Here is a 19,421-nt window from a genome sequence, read left to right as displayed (position 1 = left end):
CTTCCTCGGTACAACCTTTTGGCCTAAAAACAATATTGTGAGGTGTTCAGAATAGAGTGGAAATGAGTGGAAATTAATGTTATTGGGGTTATTAATAGCGTAGGAACAAAAAAAGGCCCATTTATGTGATTTTAGCGTTTTTTTTTTATTTTTTAAGAAAAAATCCAGATCCAAAACACAAAACCCAGAACCCAAAACACGGAAGGGTGGTTTTGGCAAAACCAATCCAGATCCAAAACACGAAGAAAGATCCAGATCCAAAACCAAAACACAAAACACGAAAAGTGTCCGGTGCACACCCCTACTTTATACAGACATAGGGCCTGATTCAGACCCGCATGGCTGTGGAACTGGATGTTATTGTAATACAATTCTATTACTCTCTATAGAGACATTGAACACTACACATTCCAGTCATTGTAAACTTTTGCGGTTCTGTCATATTTGCATGGGGAGATGACCTGAACCTTTACATGGGCCCTCTCATGTCTTAAAACACACTTTATTGCATTATATAGTATTGTATACAGACATTGGACACTAAATTCCCCCAACATAACCTGACCACCAGACATGATGATGATAATTTCTCCTTCACACTGAACAGACTTATTGTAACCACTGGACACAGGGCCTAATTCACTACGGATCGCTATTCTGTTTATACGCATGCAACGCAGTTGCTAATATCAGCGGTGACATGTTAATGTTTGCATTCGCAATGCGATTGCAGCCTTACATAAGGATGCCCATTTCCCCTTACTCACATCAGTATACTTTAGCAACATAGTGAAACAATCGGTAACATCGGATCCATACGGACAGTTAAGGCAGGTCAGACCTCACTCAGGAATTTACTACTTCAGCGCACGCTATGAGGCCTCAGGCTGCATATGGTGTCGCAGTGGAAAATCAAGCACTTCCCTGCAACGCCATCCCAACGCACTGACACACCTGCATTCGCCCGACCACACCCTCGTCACCACCCACAAACGGCACTACCTGTCAATCACTCTACCATGGGTCTGCATAGCCTCTGCGATCGCAGTCCTGATCACAGTGGTTAGTTCTCCACACGCACTGCGATGCATACGCAGAACGCAACAATCGGCAAAATGTGTGCGAATAAGCAACTGCTTTCATTGCTGAATCAGGCCCATAACCATAAGTCTGTTATTACACTCTATGTAGGACACTACCCAATATGACTAGAACTCAGACCTTGACCATTATAGAATTATATTGATCCCTTTTCAAGACTTTTTACCAGTGAAGAAAACACATACTGTGTAATATCAAATAATAAAATGTTATATAACTTAATCCTAATTCATTAAAAAAAAAAAAGCAGACAGTGTTTGATTACATAACTATTAACTCCCTTGGTTCAATTACTGGTACACATACCCAACATGATCATAATCTGAAAGGCATTTTTTTAACTGTATGTAAATACTTATCTGAAGTACATTGTAAATAATGTAGCATTCAGGAAAAGGACTGTTACTGAGAATTACACCCACCCACCAAACAAAAACTGTTTTGTAAGTAATGCCATTGTCATAGAGAGAGAACAATTCAAGGGCACACGTTTCACACCTTTGAATCAGTGTTCCCCAACTCCAGTCCTTAAGGACCCCAAACCATACTTGCCTACTTTTGAAAAAGCATTTCAGGGAGATTGTGAAAGCAGCACCTGTGACCGAGGCGGTAAAGTGGGCGTGTCATAAAAAAAAATCACATCTGAGGGGCGTGTCATAAAATCACTTACATTTATATGTAAATGAGCCCCAAAGTAGTTTGTAATAGTAGTCAATGTTAACTGTTTGAACTTTGAATAAATGTGCTCAGAGGGGGCAGCTGTATTTTTAGAGCTCCTTATTTTGATAGTGAGTCACAGGCATTAAATGCACTCCGAAAGGGCATTCACTGACAGCCATCCATTTATTGGCTGCCAGTGAGTGCTCTTTTAAAGTGCAGTTAATAATGCCTGTGACACTCAGGACCCAGCCCCCATCATGTACTATATATATATATATATATATATATATATATATATACCTACCCTCCAACATGACCCGTTCATTAGGTACAAAATGCTCTACTCCTGGACTTCCACCTAATGTATGATTGCAGTCATCTGTGTTGAACTAGTTAATTGCTGAGAAAGGTGTTCCACACTGGTGACTGCAATCATAAATTAAGAGGGAAGTCCAGGAACTGAGCATTTTGTACCTAATGGAACGGTTCATGTTGGAGGGTCTGTATGTGTGTGTATATGTATGTATGTATGTATGTATATATATATATATATATATATATATATATATATAATCTATATTTATATATTAGGGGTGTACACTGGCCACTTTTCGTGTTTTGTGTTTTGGTTTTGGATCTTTCTTCGTGTTTTGGATCTGGATTTGTTTTGCCAAAACCACCCTTCCGTGTTTTGGGTTCTGGGTTTTGTGTTTTGGATCTGTATTTTTTTTAAAAAAAGCATAAAAACAGCTAAAATCACAGAATTTGTAGGTTTTTCTGCTCCTATGCTATTATTAACCTCAATAACCTTAATTTTCACTCATTTCCAGTCTATTCTGAACACCTCACACCTCACAATAGTGTTTTTATGTCCAAAAGGTTGCACCGAGGTAGCTGGATGACTATGCTAAGCGACACGAGTGGGCGGCACAAACATGTGACCCATCTAGGCGTGATACTGCAGTGGCAGACAGGATGGTAGTTTGAAAAACTAGGCCCCAAACTGTACATAATGCAAAGAAAAAAAAAGGTGCAAGATGGAATTGTCCTTGGGCCCTCCCACCCACGTTTATGTTGTATAAACAGGACATGCACACTTTAACAAACCAATCATTTCAGCGCCAGGGTCTGCCACACAACTGTGGCTGAAATGATTGGTTCGTTTGGGCCCCCACAAAACAAGCTGGCAATTAATCTGTCCCTGGACAAACTGGCTCTACGGAGGCAAGATGTCATCCTCATCCTCCTCATCCACCGATTCCTCACCCTCTTCAGTGTGTACATCCTCATCCTCACAAAGTATTAACTCGTCCCCACTTGAATCCACCACCACAGGTCCCTCTGTACGTTCTGGAGGCTGGTCTCCCTGGAAGAGCTGATAATTCATTTTGATGAACATCATCTTCTCCACATTCTGTGGAAGCAACCTCCTACGCCTTTCGCTGACAAGGTTCCCGGCTGCACTAAACACTCTTTCGGAGTACACACTGGAGGGGGGGCAACTCAGGTAAAATAGAGCCAGTTTGTACAGGGGCCTCCAAATTGCCTCTTTTTCCTGCCAGTACAGGTATGGACTGTCTGACATGCCTACTTGGATGCTGTCACCGATGTAATCCTCCACCATTCTGTCAATGGTGACAGTATCGTATGCAGTCACAGTAGACATGTCTGAAATTGTTGCCAGGTCCTTCAGTCCGGACCAGATGTCCAAACTTGGTCCTACCTGCCCTGCATCACCGCCAGTGGGTTGCTTAGGATACCTAAGTTTTTTCCTGGCAGCCCCAGTTGCGGGAGAAAATGAAGAAGGAGCTGTTGACGTGTCACGTTCCGCTTCAGCTGACAGTGTGTTCACCAGCAGGTCTTTGCACCTCTGCAGGCTTGTGTCGGCCGGAAAGAGAGACACCACATAGGCTTTAAACCTAGGATCGAGCACGGTGGCCAAAATGTAGTGGTCTGATTTCAACAGATTGACCACCCTGGAATCCTGGCAAAGCAAATGAAGGGCTTCATCCACAAGTCCCACATGCCGAGCGGAATCGCTCCGTCTTAGCTCCTCCTTCACTTTCTCCAGCTGCTTCTGCAAAAGCCTGATGAGGGGAATAACCTGACTCAAGCTGGCAGTGTCTGAACTGACTTCACGTGTTGCAAGTTCGAAGGGCTGGAGAACCTTGCACAACACGGAAATCATTCTCCACTGCGCTTGTGTCAGGTGCATACCCCCTCCTTTGCCTATGTCATAGGTGGATGTATAGGCTTGTATGGCCTTTTGCTGCTCTTCCATCCTCTGAAGCATATAGAGGGTTGAGTTCCACCGCGTCACAACCTCTTGCTTCAGGTGATGGCGGGGCAGGTTCAAGAGTGTTTGCTGGCGCTCCAGTCTTCGGCACGCAGTCGCTGAATGGCGAAAGTGGCCAGAAATTTTTCGGGCCACCCAAAGCGTCTCCTGCACGCCCCTGTCGCTTTTCAGAAAATTCTGCACCACCAAGTTTATTGTGCTGAAATTTGCCCAGATGTAATGCCCGCACAATATTGGTGGCGTTGTCAGATATCACAAATCCCCAGGAGAGTCTAAGTGGGGTAAGCCACTGGGCGATGATTTCCCTCAGTTTCTCTAAGAGGTTGTCGGCGGTGTGCCTCTTACTGAAACCGGTGATACACAGCGTATCCTGCCTTGGAACGAGCTGGCGTTTCTGAGATGCTGCTACTGGTGACGCTGCTGCTGTTGCTGCATAAGGTGATACATCTACCCAGTGGGCTGTCACAGTCATATAGTCCTTAGTCTGCCCTGTTCCACTTGTCCACCTGTCCGTGGTTAAGTGGACATTGTGTACAACGGCATTTTTCAGGACACTGAGGACACTTTTTCTGATGTTTCTGTACAGTCTCGGTATCGCCTGCCTAGTGAAGTGGAATCTAGACGGGATTTGGAACCGGGGACACACTACCTCCATCAATTGTCTAAATACCACTGCACTAATGGCGGATACCGGATGCACGTCTAACACCAACATAGCAGTCAAGGCCTCAGTTATACATTTTGCTTCAGGATGACTGCTGTAGTACTTCATACTCCTCGATAAGGACTGTTGGAGGGTCAATTGTTTAGTAAAAGTAGTGGTGTTCCTACTTCCTCTCTGGGATGATGAATGACTCCCAGCAGCAGCAACAGCAGCAGTAGGCGTAGCAATGCAGGATCCTCCAGAGGAATCCCGGATAGGAGAGTCAGTCATGCCAGTGACATGGCCTGCAGGACTACTTCCGATCCTGACTAAGGAGGAAATTGATGAGGAGGGAGTTGACGGTGTGGTTTGCAGGCGCTTGGATACAACAGGACAACGGGATTTAGGTGTCCCTGGACTGCTTACGGTCTTAGCCAAAGTTTCTGAACTTGACAGTAACTTTTTATGAACGCACTGCAGGTGCCATATAAGGGAGGATGTTCCTAGGTGGTTGACGTCCCTACCCCTACTTATTTCACCTTTACATATGGTACATATGGCAAGACAGTTGTTGTCCGGATTTGGATAGCAATATTGCCAGACCAAAGAGGTGGAATGTTTGGTCTTCTGCCCAGGGATGACCGTGATGGGCTTTTTCATCCCACGGACAACAACTGTCTCCCCCGGAGCCTGATTTAAACAAACCACATCACCATCAGAATCCTCCTCGCCAACTTCCTCCTCAGCGCCAGCTACACCAGTATCCTCATCCTGTTGTACTTCAACAGTGACATCTTCAATTTGCATATCAGCAAGTGGACTGTGGGTGCTCCTTTCAGCACTTGCAGGGGGTGTGCAAATGGTGGAAAGAGCCACCTCTTCCCGTCCAGTGCTGGGAAGGTCAGGCATCGCAACCACCACCACACTTGGACTCTCCTTGGGGATTTGTGATATCTTCTTAGAAAGCACAGTTCTTCGCTGTGCTTTTGCCAGCTTAACTCTTTTGATTTTTTTTGTGGGAGGAGGGCTTCCATCGTCATGTGAAGCTGAACCACTAGTCATGAACATACTAGGGATCGACCTTAGCCGTTCCTTGCCACTCCGTGTCGTAAATGGCATATTGGCAAGTTTACGTTTCTCTTCAGCTGATTTAAATGTTTTTTTCAAGGTCATTTTCCTGAACTTTGTCATTTGGGATTGTATGTGCCCTCTATTATGACATCGGGCATCGGCCTTGGCAGACGACGTTGATGGCATGTTATCGTCTATGTCATGACTAGTGGCAGCAGCTTCAGCACTAGGAGGAAGTTGTTCTTGATCTTTCTCTATTTTATTTTTATCGGAGAAAGTTTGGTCCTCCATTTATGTTATATCGATTTGATATATACGTGCGGCTAAACACAGAAAATATTTTTTTATTTTTGCTGGAGAGTAGTGCACTTTGTGGGTTACACCAGCCTTTAAGAAATGAGCCAGCCGGCTCTTTACTTATGGGACACAGGCGCACGCTTGGCGCTGCTCCTTTGTTGATGCACGTGCGGCTACTGCGCACACAATTCACAAACACAGAAAATATATATTTTTTTTGGTTTGGAGTGTACTTTGGGGGTTACATCACCCTTTAACGGTCAAGCCAGCCGGCCCTTTACTTATGACACAGGCGCACGCTTGGCACTACTTTGTTGATGCACGTGCGGCTACTGCGCACACAATTCACAAACACACAAAAAATATTATTTTTTTAGCACTTGGGGGGAGCACCCCTGATGGACAGAGCACCCCCTGGACAACACTACAGCACCCCTTTAGGACTGGGACACTGCACAGGACTTTGGAGTGGACACAGCCCCTATGGAGAACTGACTGCACAACACAGTCCAGCCAGCCCCTATGGACTTTGAAGTAGTGGACACAGCCCCTATTAACAACAGCAGCACAACACAGCCAGCCCCTATGGACTTTGAAGTAGTGGGCAGCACAGCGCAGCGCAGCACAACACTACTCTGCACTACACTACACTACACAGCCCAGCCAGCCCTAACTCCCACCCTCCCTCTTCACTGTCCACAGCCGAGTGAGAAAATGGCGACGACGTGGGTACCTTATATAGGATCCAAAACCCGCGAGACCCGGAAGGCGGGATGATGACGTTTTGCCTCGATTTCAGATCCGAGTCAGGTGGGAAAAGTCGAGCCTGACTTGGATCTGACTCGGATCGGGGGGGTTCGGATTTCAGAAATCCGAACCCGCTCACCCCTAATATATATATAACACAGTTCTGTTTGACTTACATTTTAGTGAGGCCACCATGTGGGGGAGAAGAGGCCACCACCCACCACTCACTGATGCCCGACAACTGCGCTGCTGTCCCAAACAGTGCAGCAATGCTGATCAGTGCAGCGCTGCTGTTACCAGGCTCTGCTCCACCTGTTTCTGCCATGCACAAGCGCACTCTTGCTGACTAACGCCGGCCACCATTACCCACAACCCCACGGTGACCGGACTTTAAGTAACATGGCGTCACGCGTCGTGAAGTCATGACCTCCCCTTCGCAGGCCCCACCCCCGACATTGCGGAATCGTGTATGCGCAGTCCCATTGCTTCTAAAACATGGGAATTTAAGTAAAGTTTGCGGGGGAGCGGGAGGCTTCATTAAAAACCGGGAGCCTCCCGCTAAAATCAAGAGGGTAGGCAACTCTGCCCCAAACTGTGCAGCTGCATACACACCTAAAGATTTTCTGTCTGTCCAACTAGCCAACTAGTTGATTGGTTGGAATGAAAATCTGGTAAGGTATGACAGCAAATGACAATCAGCAATTTCCTCCTAAATGCCAGAAAACAGATGAAACTGGTTGTCAGACAAGTTTGTTAAATGTTTGATCTAAACAATTTGTTCAAACAACAGTTTTTGTCAATTTTCCGGCATTTGGGAGCAAATTGCTGATTGTCATTTGCTTTCATACCTTACCAGATTTTCATTCCAACCAAGCAATTAGTTGTCTGGTTGGACAGAAAATCTTTAGGTGTGTACCCAGCCTCAGATATCTTTATCACCGGAGATGATTCAGCAAAGGACTGTATTGCAAAGCCACACACAAGCAGCTTTGCAATTCCATCCTTACTAAAATACAAATGCAGCAGGAGGTGTCTGATACCTCCTGCTGCATCTGCGATCCCAGCACTGCGACCGAGATCACAGCCTGGCATCACCATCGGTCACGATGTTGGACGGCGCTGGCCAGCTGAGTAAGACCCAGCTTGTGCAGGCTGGCTGGCATGCAAGGCCTGGAATCGGGGACAGCACTGCATGCACTGCTGAATGAGGCCCACAATTCACAAATTACAAAATAATTTGCTCCACTTGTGAATCTTTTAAGATATGTCAACCAGTGATGAGTACTGCCTAGGAAATCTGGAAAACATGCACTATAAAGCTGGCCACATATCTAAAGATTCTCATTCCAACCAGTCAACAAGTTGGCTGGTTGGAACAACAATCTGTATGGGAGCAAAAGACAATCGATTATTTGCTCCCAGACAAAAATGGTCACTCAGACAAGTTTGTTAAATCAAACTGATTTAACCAACTTGTCTGAATGACCTTATTCATATGTTTTGGGAATCGCTGATTGTCATTTGCTCCCATACATCATTAGAAGATAATCTTTCGATGTATGGCCATCTTTAGGACTCCCTGAGGACTGAAGTTGGGAAACGCTGCCTTTAACTGTCCACAAAAATTACAGAAATGGGGGGTATTGAATTATCGCCGATGTGCTGCTGAGCTCATTACTGATATTATGCTATGGCAACAATGCAGAATTTCCTGCGCTCCTCCTATAGAGTGTGAGGAAATATCAGCAATGTTGGTGGTTATGAGGTGTCCCGGAGAAACAATCAGAACACAGGTATCTTGTGGTCACTGCCGCCAAAAGCAATCACTATTATGATTGATGGATTATTCTGATCAATGAAAATGCGGGTATTATGTTTGCTGTACAATGCATCACTGAGTAACTGTAATAAAATGACTCTATCACTGATAACACATTTTGCCAAGTTACATTTTATTTTATTACACATCATTATTAAGACCATTTTGACAACTCTTTGATTCTAAAAATCATTGGCCCTCATTCAGAGCCACTCGCTAGCGGCAGTACGCTCGTTCCGAGCGATGTTCGCACATCTGCGCATGCGTACGGTTTTTAGTACGCATGCGCGAACCAGTCAGTGCGGCCGAAAATCGTTGGTACGCAATATAGCGAGGGCCTGCTATTTTGAGTGACAGAATGAGGCGTATGTGGGTGGTAACAGGGGAAGGTGCTTGAAAACGGGGAGTGGAGATCCGAACGCAGGCGTGCTTAAAGGTCAAAACGGGCGTTTTAAGGGAGTGCATAATTAATACAGCAGCGTCACTGACCACGTCACTTGGTTTTTTTTAACTCAGAACTGCTCGCAAAATAGCGGTTGAAAACACCAACCACAAGAATAGCGAGCAGTTCATACGCTGTATGATGTACTCGATTAATCTAATAAATAGCGGACATGACGTATGATGCGAGCGGCCAGGGGGCGTTTTTATCAAATAAACGAGCGTATGTTTTGCTCGCTCGTTCAGACTTAGAGGTGGGAACAGACTGCAATTTGCGAACGGATCATTTGAATAGCCACCCCTTGTTTTTGAACGAACGACCACAAATAGCGAACGGCTCTGAATCAGGCCCATTGTCTCATCCTTCATGTCGTTACTTGACGTGAAATCGCAGGCTCTTCTGTAATTTGGCTAACGCTAATATTTTATTCTCAGGTGCAGCATTAAATGCAGAGCCTACAGAACCAACACAGCCTGGTAAGTAGATTTCACTGTAGTCTTCTTTTTTTTTTTTATTGCATGACCAGAGTCTATGGAGATTCATCCAGCAGCCAACTACACAAAAAGATCACAGCAGAGACAAGTTGAAATACCACTCTTATTTCATGTGACCCTGGACAATTTAGAAAGATAAAATAGATTGCAAACTCAGTTGGTTACATAAGCATCCTAGAATGAAGCACGTAAAAGTAGCGTATTTAAATTTCTGAATATGCGATCCGGCTCTGTGCTTTTGGGACATGAGCCAGGTTTAATGATTAATCACTAAACCTATGCATCATGATTAATGCACATCTATGATGTATATCCTGAATATGTGAATTAATAAACTGGTTTCTATGTAGACTAGATTATGACTAAATCTGTATACCGTTTAGGGCCATATTCAATATGGGGCGAAAAGTCCGTTATCGGCGATAATTTATCGCCGATGATGTCATTTTCGCCTGTTTCAATCATCCCCATACTTAATTTCAAAGACTTTTCGCCGGTGCGAAGTCTTTGTTAAAAAACGGGGATAACTTTTCTCTATGTAATACATAGCGAAAAAAAGTGCAGAATTGGGGTTCAGGGGTGCAAGCTTAAGAAAAAAATAGCCTGCAGCCCTGGGAATGGCCCCTAAAAGTAATGTGTCAAAAAAAAAAAAAAAATCCTCAGGACACCCCAAAAAATGTACTTTCATTTTGGGGGGCGAAAAAAACAATTTTGGGGAACAAAGTTTTAAAGTAGCGAAATTGATTCAGGAGGGGGTTCCCATGTATGCGGTAGGTGTTTTCTAGAATGCGGCTGGTAGCGGCAGGTGCATTTTTGAAGAATTTAAACAAATTACTTTAGGGACTTAAAAATATGCTTGCACCCATTTTGATCAAATTTGATGGTTATTTTTTTTTTTTTAAAGATAAATACTATTCACCTCTTCCTCACAGGTGCATTTATGCACCTGCCATGGCTATTTAAAAATGCCAAATACCTTCAGCAGGCCAAATCGGGGGTACCCATAGTGATCCCCCATGTCAGACCATCTTTAGGGGGGTGCCAGGATGATTTTCCGAAAATTGACAGGACTTTTCTGTACTTACCTTTCCGCCGGTTCCCGTTTTCACCGGATCCAAATTGAATATGGGGATAAGTGGGCACACGCCCGATACTTTATCCCTGCAGAAACCTCCGATGATGGCGAAAAGTCAGAGCTCGGACTTTCTGCCTCTAATTGAATATGACCCTTAGTCTTCAAAAGAGCATAATTTCTCATACATACTTCCAGGGGGGAACACTGTAGTCTTGTAGCTGGCACAGGAGTATAGACACTAAACTGTTAAAAGAAAGCTCCCCCCGCCCATATAACCCCTCCCACCTTCACCTAACATCAGGGGGTTTTTTTGGTGCCTTAGGGGCATATTCAATTAGGCGCGAAAAGTCGGAAAAGTTTTACCTGCCGTACTTTTCGCCGTCTTCGCATGTTTTGGAGGCAAAATCTTATCATGTGCGGCACCGCTATTCGCCCTTTTCAATTCCAAAGGATGCGAAAATGGGACCCGGCGAAACTCAAACAGGCAAAAAGTGCTGTCAGATTTGGGGAAATCACCCTGATACCCCCAAAAGATGCACTAACATTGGGGATCAATGTAGATGCCCCCGAATAGCCCTAATGAAGATATTTGGGGTATTTAAATGCTCTCAATAGCTACTAATTAGTGTCTTTGCACAAGTGGTGAAGAATAGCATTTAGCAGGTTTTTTGGGAGAAAATAACTAGTCCAAGCAAATTTGGGGTACATGAAAATGGGTACAAGCTTGGTTAAAAATCGCAAAAGTGAAGTCTTTAGAAACCTTAAACACACCTTCAGCAAGCACCTGCAATTCTGATGGTTACCGCTGGGAGATGGAGAACGAAGTTAGACGCGCAGAGAGGCCACTTCATTGGCATTCCTGGGATGTAACAGGAGTGGCTAGCCAGATGCAGGCACATGGCCCCCAGCGACTGCGTATTTTGTTACAGTTGCACTGGCATAGGCGGCTTATGGACGTGCAGACACACATTCTGCACCTCCATAGGGCTGGTGCATTGTCCGATGATGTATCTTTGTGTGCACAGTTCCTCTGCGGCAGGTGGGCATCTCATTAGGAAAACCATCGGCCACAGCATTAGCATAAAGATGCAGTCACGCTGCGGCAAAAGACACAGTGACAGCTGCAATAGTTGCAGGAATACATCCACCATTTATAAAGTTTTATGGTTGGTGTTGCCTTGACATTAGTGTGGCATTGCGTTTAAGGGACATTACTGTTTGGGAATAATATGGTGTAAGGAGCATTACTGTGTGGGGCACAATATGGTGTAAGTGGCATAACTCTGTCTGGCATAATATGGTGTAAGGGGCATTACTGTGTGGGGCATAATATAGTGTAAGTGGCATAACTCTGTCAGGCATAATATGGTGTAAGGGGCATAACTGTGTGGGGTATAATATGGTGTAAGTGGCATAACTCTGTCCGGCATAATATGGTGTAAGGGGGATTAATGTGCATAATATGTTGTAAAGTGCATAACTCTGGGGCATAATATGGCATAAGGGGCTTTACTGTGTGATGTAACATGAATGAGGAGCACTACTGTGCGGCGTAATGTGACAAAGGGGCATTACTGTGTGGCATCATTTCAAATGGGGGTACTATTGTGTGTAATGCCTTTTCCCAGCAAGCCCACACCTGGTTTTTTTTTGTTGCACCCTCCGTGCTTCTATTATGGAGGGGGGCACCAATGCTCTTTATGTACACAGGGCACCAAAATGTGTAGTAACAGCTCTACTTTGGTGTATACAGATGTGTCCTTCTCTGTGTTCAGCACCCCTGCCCTAAACAAAGCCTACAGTGAACACTATCTAATCTTCTAAACTGCTAAGCTATTGCTTGGTCAATTGGGAAAATGCACTCCCTTGTGTTTGGGAGTGATCTACACCGAAGAAGTGCCAGCTTTACCTAACAGAACCAACCAAAAACCTAATGTTTGACTATGACACATGTTTAAATCCCCTGCAGGATGTGCTCTTTTGTGTGTATTTTAATAGAGAGAATAATGTACACTTTTATGTTGTCCAAATATTAATTATATGTTTAAGAGCATAGATTAAAAAGTAGGAGGAGTCTGGAATGGTAAGGGGAGGAGTCTATGCCAGGAGCCAGATGCTGACACTGCGGTGGGCCTGTGTGCTTTAAAATGCCATGGCCTATTTTTTTTCCCAGTTCGGCCCTGGCAGCAATAGATAAATTTATAGAACATTACAGGAGCTACTCAGTAGAGGTGCACACACATCAACCACATTGTATGGGATAGTGATAAATGTTAAATATACACAATCAAGTAAAACCATGTAAAATGGATCTGGGTGCTGGACACTCCCAAATATATGGTACTGACCATGAACTAACTGAGTGTAACAAACTACTGGGGAAATAAGGAAAATTTCACCTGTTTAATAGAATAATTAAAAATTATATAAATGCATAATGAGCAAAGTATGGGGCTATACAATAACAATGCCCGGTTGTAAGTGTTGTGAATTAACCTGGAGGTGTAATACACAGGTTATCCAGCTTGCTGTAATCATACCATATACTATATATGGGCGTATTAGCAGTTTTGATGTTAAAAACCAACTAGGTGACAGCTATGAAAAAAATATTATTAATGCACTCAAAAAAAATGCAATAAGGAACTATGGAGGCAAAAATGTCCAATGACAAAAATTACAAGAAGCAGGTAAGAGGTAGAATTTCATTCAGGCCCAGCGGGTGAACAGTTTGTTAGATATGTATCCATTTAGCTTCTGCTTGCAATAGCACACGTCCATGATTGCCTCCCCTTGGATTTGGTGGAATCCAGTCTATAATTTTATACCAGATAGAAGCAAGATTGTGTTGAAAATCTCAGAAGTGGCATGCCACCGGCTGGTCAGAGCTCTTTCCTTCAATAGTCGCTCGTTTATATATTAGTGGAGAGAAGGAGGTAAAGGGGAATGAAAGGAGAAACTGTGTAAAAGAGTGGGGGCACAGTGAGGAGGGGTCTGAAAGATCCCTTTCCTGCACAAGCTATTGTGCTTTTGATGACATTAGGAGAAAAGCAAATTATTTTTACGAACTTGATGAATGTCAAAATTTCTACAACCCCATACTAAAGTATGAGGACTGTGGAAACTATCGGGGGAGAATTGTAACCAGGAGATATCTGTGATATCTGTGATATCTTCTGCGTTACATACTGTAGTTAATAAATGGCACCGTTACTTAGAAATGACAATTTGTCATGATAATATGGGAAATTATAGTAGTTACGTGATGATGAATAGGCCCCTAAATGAGAACTATATCTCTACTGTTCACATGGATATGTTACAATTTAGCTTTTTTTTTGCCCCTGCACATAATAGAACACACAAGTGATGGTTGGGTAATACATGGTGATAAACAGTACTATGTCAGCAAGGCGGAAATGACAATGGATAAAGCACGAGAATTTTGTAAAAGGAATTTCGGGGACCTGACCAGCATCCATAGTCCATCTGAAAGGACATTTCTCTGGAAATATGTAAGTTCTGTATATTATATTTATCAAGGGGATATAGTCAAAATGTTGTTAATTAAAATCTAGACAATGATGAGGTCAGCACCAAAATATCAAATAGTCATAATATCGACATGATAAAAATGTCAGTACAAAGAAACCAAGCAAGATGCTAATATCCGTGTAAATCAATTACAGCAGCATCCACCTAGTGAGTCTGTGGGAGCTCACAGAAACTTCAAAAAAAGGTAGTCAGTATCCAAAGAATTGCAGGTATCCACTGACGCATTTCGCTTCAATTATGGACGCTTTATCAAAGAGCCTAATTGATAAAGCTTCGATAATTGGAGTGAAATGCGTTAGTGGATACCTGTAATTATTTGGATACTGACTACCTTCTTGCTAGACATTGGCGAAACAGTCCATTGCAGCTGGAGCTGAGCCGGGATATTGACAGATACGCTGCACATTTATACACAGCTGCTGAGCAGAGTGTTGCAGCCTGGCTCATTGAGCGGTGCTGTGAGCTCTGTGACTACACTGTGGAGGGAACTCAGCTTACTCACCATTAAAGTTTCAACTGGTGAGATACCAATTACATTACTTACAGTTTTTTGCTACCTAGGAGAGACTTCATCAAAGCTGTAATTTTACTGGTAATTTAAGCATCACATCTCCTTTGCTAAGTAGGAACTGTACTCTATGGGCATGAGGTCGACATGGTCATTAAGTCAACAGTGACAATGTAGACATAGCCAAACAGTCATAATAAAGGCATGTCTAATTTTGACTGTTGACTTTTTGACCATGTCTATATTTTGACTGTCGACACTTTGACCACATGTAACAGAGAGAGCACAACCACACAGGTTATTTTGCCACTCTCTTCAGCCTTATTTTAAAGTAGGTGTTGCCCTCGGCTTCGCCCATTATAAAATCTATTCTGCCAACATTTATTTTTATTTAAGGTGTTCTAGTTGTATTGCTTTGCATAGGGGCTCTGTCCCGGGAGTGGCCCACGTGACCAACATCGCTATACAGACTGGTGGCAGCAGCGCCTTCACCCACCACTCACACAAATGTGACTGTGTGCCCTGTGTACAGACTGCTATGTAGCCTATCCTATGCAAGTGAACGCAGGTCCCCCACCCCTTACCAGCCGCACACGCATGGTGCCACCTATCTCTTGCATTGATGATGTCAATAAATTTAGCTTTTTGTTATTGCTCAGTATTAATTTGACAAATCCAGATGAAACAAAGTGCAGGTTAAATATAGGAGTTAAAACCTCACAATGATGCAGTTTTCATGAAAATCGGTTCAGTAGTTTTTGCGCCAACTTGGAACAGACACAGCGTTCTTATTATACTGGTATAGATATAGATTATTATATTGTGAAGAAGTTCTACCTACTACCAAAATGTACATAGTCCAAAGAACAGAAAAAATGTAGTTAGAGGGTGCACTGATCAAAACAATATATGTTAAAAAAATATAACTTTCATTAATAAATATTTAAAATTGTTAAATCCCCTCAAACAGAACCCATAAAATGGAAAAATTTTAAATAAAAGAAATGTACATAATTTATGTTCTCTCCTTTATATTATTTAATATTTTGCCATTATATGTTTGAGGGGATTTAACAATTTAAAATATTTATTAATGAAAGTTATAGTTTAACATTCTGCTTTGATCAGTGCACCTTATAACTACAGGAGCCGTTGGGTTTTTAATCTGTTCTTTTCGCCAAATTAGTGCAAGTTCCAATTAGTTCAGCTTTATCTTATTGGCTATCCAAAATATGTGTGAGCCGGATAGCAAATATGATGTCAACATTTTATCATTTCTACATTTTAATTGTTGACATTTTGACTGTCTAAATATTAATTGTCAACATTTCAGTTGTCTACATAATGTACCTGTCAACATTATGTTGTCTATATTAGGATCATCTATACTTTCAATGTCGACATAATGTACCACACACGATTTTTGGATCAAATAATAATATAACTGTATATAACTCTCTGCCAGTGATGGATTTTGCATAGGGGCTGATTTTGCATAGGCCCTTCCCCCTTGAGTGTTTACTGGCACTGGCTTCCTATTAGAAATGCTATCTGTTAATCACAGCCAGACAGGCAAGCCGGGCCACGATTCACAGAAGAGAACTGTAAGTCGCTCGTCTGCCTTTCCATGAGCCCTATCCGGCTTCTAGGGGCTGCAGCCGATGCAGTCCCGAGAAGCTGGTGCTTATGGGCATGCGCAAGTCGCGAGCCCTGCCTGGTGCATTGTGCATGTGCAATGCACCTGGCATGAGCCGAAAAGAGAACAGGACAGAGCCAGCCGGGCTGCTGCACGGGCAGCTCCCCTACCAGGAAAAGGTAGGAGGCACCGCTGCTCCCTGCGATTGCACTCTAACAACCCTCCTCATACTGTACCTAAATATTAATGCTCTCCATTTTCCATCCAACTTTCCATCTCTCTGCGACAACTTCCCACACCACAGTCTCACAATTTCTACAGACACTTCTCCTGATTTTGCTGTACCACATCTTAACCAAAGGCTAGATCAGGTGGCTCCAGCTATTCTTCACACTTTGATGACAGCAGTGACATTCTAAAGTAACACATTATCTACAAACACTCTCAAAGTAGAACATAATTGGCATAAATCTTGTACTCCTAATGACAATCATATAAAGCTTTCTACCAGAACTACCATAACAGTGGTTCTGAATATAAATTATCCAACACATTTCTCATTTATTTTTCAGATTCTGGAGTGTTTCATGAAAGCAATTAGAGTTTCCAATAATATAAATAAATTACAGTTTTCGCAGGTCGCAACCTGCTTCATCAGATCGTAAATTTCTACATGATTTTTGCTAAGTATAAATATGTGATTTAGAGTCTCATTTATAGAGCTTGAACAGATGGACCTCGCAGCACCACGAAGCAATACAGTGCAGATTGTATGTGAATTTCTACTAAGATCATTCCAAACAAGCTATTGTACCCAATTACTCCCATCTACACAGTTTACACAAAACTTACATATGTTCTCATTCTACACTCACACAAACCTCTGACCCCAGGCCAACACTACTGTGTGACAAGATCATAGGCTCACCAAGAACCTCTGTAGTCTGGCTGGACAAATATGTACCACTTACCCTCATGTAGTAATTTCCTATATACCTATAGACTATAAGCTTGCGAGCAGGGGCCTTATACCTCTTTGTCCAGGGGCGAGCTGGGCCAGGAGGCATGATGCCACCTGCCCCCCAGGCTGGCACAATTGTGCAGCACTAAGGCTGTCACTGTGCTCTGTATGCATATACCAGTGACAGCCAGAAGGTTCCCCTGTCTGCCTACCGGCTGTCAGTGTCAGGTTGTGGCAGTGCAACTAGCATGAGAATGGGCCGGCAACCAGCAGGGGGTACAAGTGGCTTTAATGTTGATGAAAAATGTGCTGCTGGGAATCTCCTTTCACACACAGGTTACCCCCTCAGGACCCCCAACCAGATCAGCTTTACTTCCTTGGTACTGCAATAGTTCTGCCCCAGCTCTCTTCACTTTCTCTCTTTTCCTTCTTCCCTGCTACAATTGGCACTGCACAGAAGAAGGCTGGCACTACTGTAGCTGTGGAAATACTCCCTTTCCCCTGCAATCTCTCCCTTTCGGCTCTGCAGTTTCTCCCACTGTCCCTTTCTCCCCTGCAGTCTTTCCCACTGGCCTCTTCTACCCTGCAGTCTCTCCCACAGGCCCCCTTCTCTTGTGCAGTCTCTCCACTGTCCCATCCTCTCCTGCAGTCTCTCCCACTGTCACCTTCTTCCCTGCAGTCTTTCCCACAGTTACCTTTCCCTTGCAGTCTCTGCCATGGTTCCCTTTCCCCTGCAGACTCTCCCACTGTCACCTCTTCCCTGCAGTCTTTCCCACAGTTACCTTTCCCTTGCAGTCTCTCCCATGGTCCCCATATCCCCTGCAGTCTCTCCCATGGTTTGCTTTCCCCTGCAGTTTCTCCCATGGTTTCCTTTCCCCTGCAGTCTTTCCAATGGTCCCCTTACCCATGCAGTTTCTCCCATGGTCCCCTTTCCCCTGCAGTCACTCCCACGGTACCCATATTCCCTACAGTCTCTCCCATGGTTCCCTTCCCCTGCAGTCTTTCCCATGGTCCCCCCTGGAGTCTCTGCCATGGTTTCCTTTCCCTTGCAGTCCCTCCCATTGTTCCTTTTCCCCTGCAGTCGCTCCCACCTTCTCCATATCCTCTGCAGTCTCTGCCTTGGTTCCCTTTCCCCTGCAATCTCTCCCTTTCTCCCCTGCGGTTTATCCAACTGTCCATTTCTCCCCTGCAGTCTTTCCCACTATCCTCTTCACCCCTGCAGTCTTTCCCTCAAAGGCCCCCTTCTCTCGTGATGTCTCTTCCACTGTCCCCTCCTCTCCTGCAGTCTCGCCCACTGTCACCTTCTTCCTGCAGTCTCTCCCACAGTCTCCTTTCCCCTGCAGTCTCTCCCACAGTCACCTTTCCCCTGCAGTCTCTCCCACAGTCACCTTTCCCCTGCAGTCTCTGCCATGGTTTCTTTTCCCCTGCAGTCTCTGCCATGGTTTCCTTTCCCTGCAGTTTCTCCCATGGTCCCCATATCCTCTACAGTCTCCCACGGTCCCCTTTCCCCTGCAGTCTCTCCCATGGTCCCCATATCCCCTGCAGTTTTTCCCATTGTCTCCTTTCCTCTGCTGTCTCTCCCATGGTTCCCTTTCCCCTGCAATCTCTCCCATGGTTTCCTTTCCCCTGCAGTTTCTCCTACGGTTCCCATATCCCCTGCAGTCTCTCCCATGGTCCCCTTTCCCCTGCAGCCTCTCCCACGGTCCCCTTATCCCCTGCATTGTAGTCTCTATCAATATCTCCTTTTTCCTACAGTCTTTCTCACTACACTCTTATTCCTTGCAGTCTCCACCACTATCTTTCCCCAGCAGTTTCTCTCAATGCCTGAAAAATGTGAGCTTCATCCCCCTTCCCATACTGTATATGCCTATGTCCCCTTCCCATCTGTACCTCTGTCCCCTTCCCATCTGCACCTCTGCTCCCTCCCCATATGTGCTTATGCCCCCTCCCAGCATGTTTGCCTCTGTCCCCTTACTGCATGGTTGGTGGCTATGATCATAATTGGCGTGGATGGATGGAGGACAAATCACATTCAATGACAAAACTGAACCCAAGGATGGCAGATAAGCACAATGTTCGCATTGCAAATTCATCCAATATCACAGGGACTTACTAA

The 19,421-nt window shown here is 44.2% G+C and overlaps 1 protein-coding gene across 1 annotated transcript in view; it reads left to right on the top strand.

The window, feature by feature from the left end:
• LOC148517455 (macrophage mannose receptor 1-like) overlaps positions 1–19,421 on the top strand; it is a 241,604-nt gene that overhangs the window by 128,865 nt on the left and 93,318 nt on the right. The window contains exons 16-17 of the mRNA XM_088478643.1: positions 9,511–9,552; positions 14,003–14,160. Of these exons, the coding sequence (XP_088334769.1) occupies positions 9,511–9,552; positions 14,003–14,160 (200 nt within the window). The remainder of the gene's footprint in view (positions 1–9,510; positions 9,553–14,002; positions 14,161–19,421) is intronic.

The sequence above is a fragment of the Taudactylus pleione genome, unplaced genomic scaffold, assembly GCF_031769625.1.
Source record: "Taudactylus pleione unplaced genomic scaffold, aTauple2 ptg000216l, whole genome shotgun sequence".
Classification (NCBI taxonomy): domain Eukaryota; kingdom Metazoa; phylum Chordata; class Amphibia; order Anura; family Myobatrachidae; genus Taudactylus; species Taudactylus pleione.
This window is presented reverse-complemented; position numbering and strand designations above follow the sequence as displayed.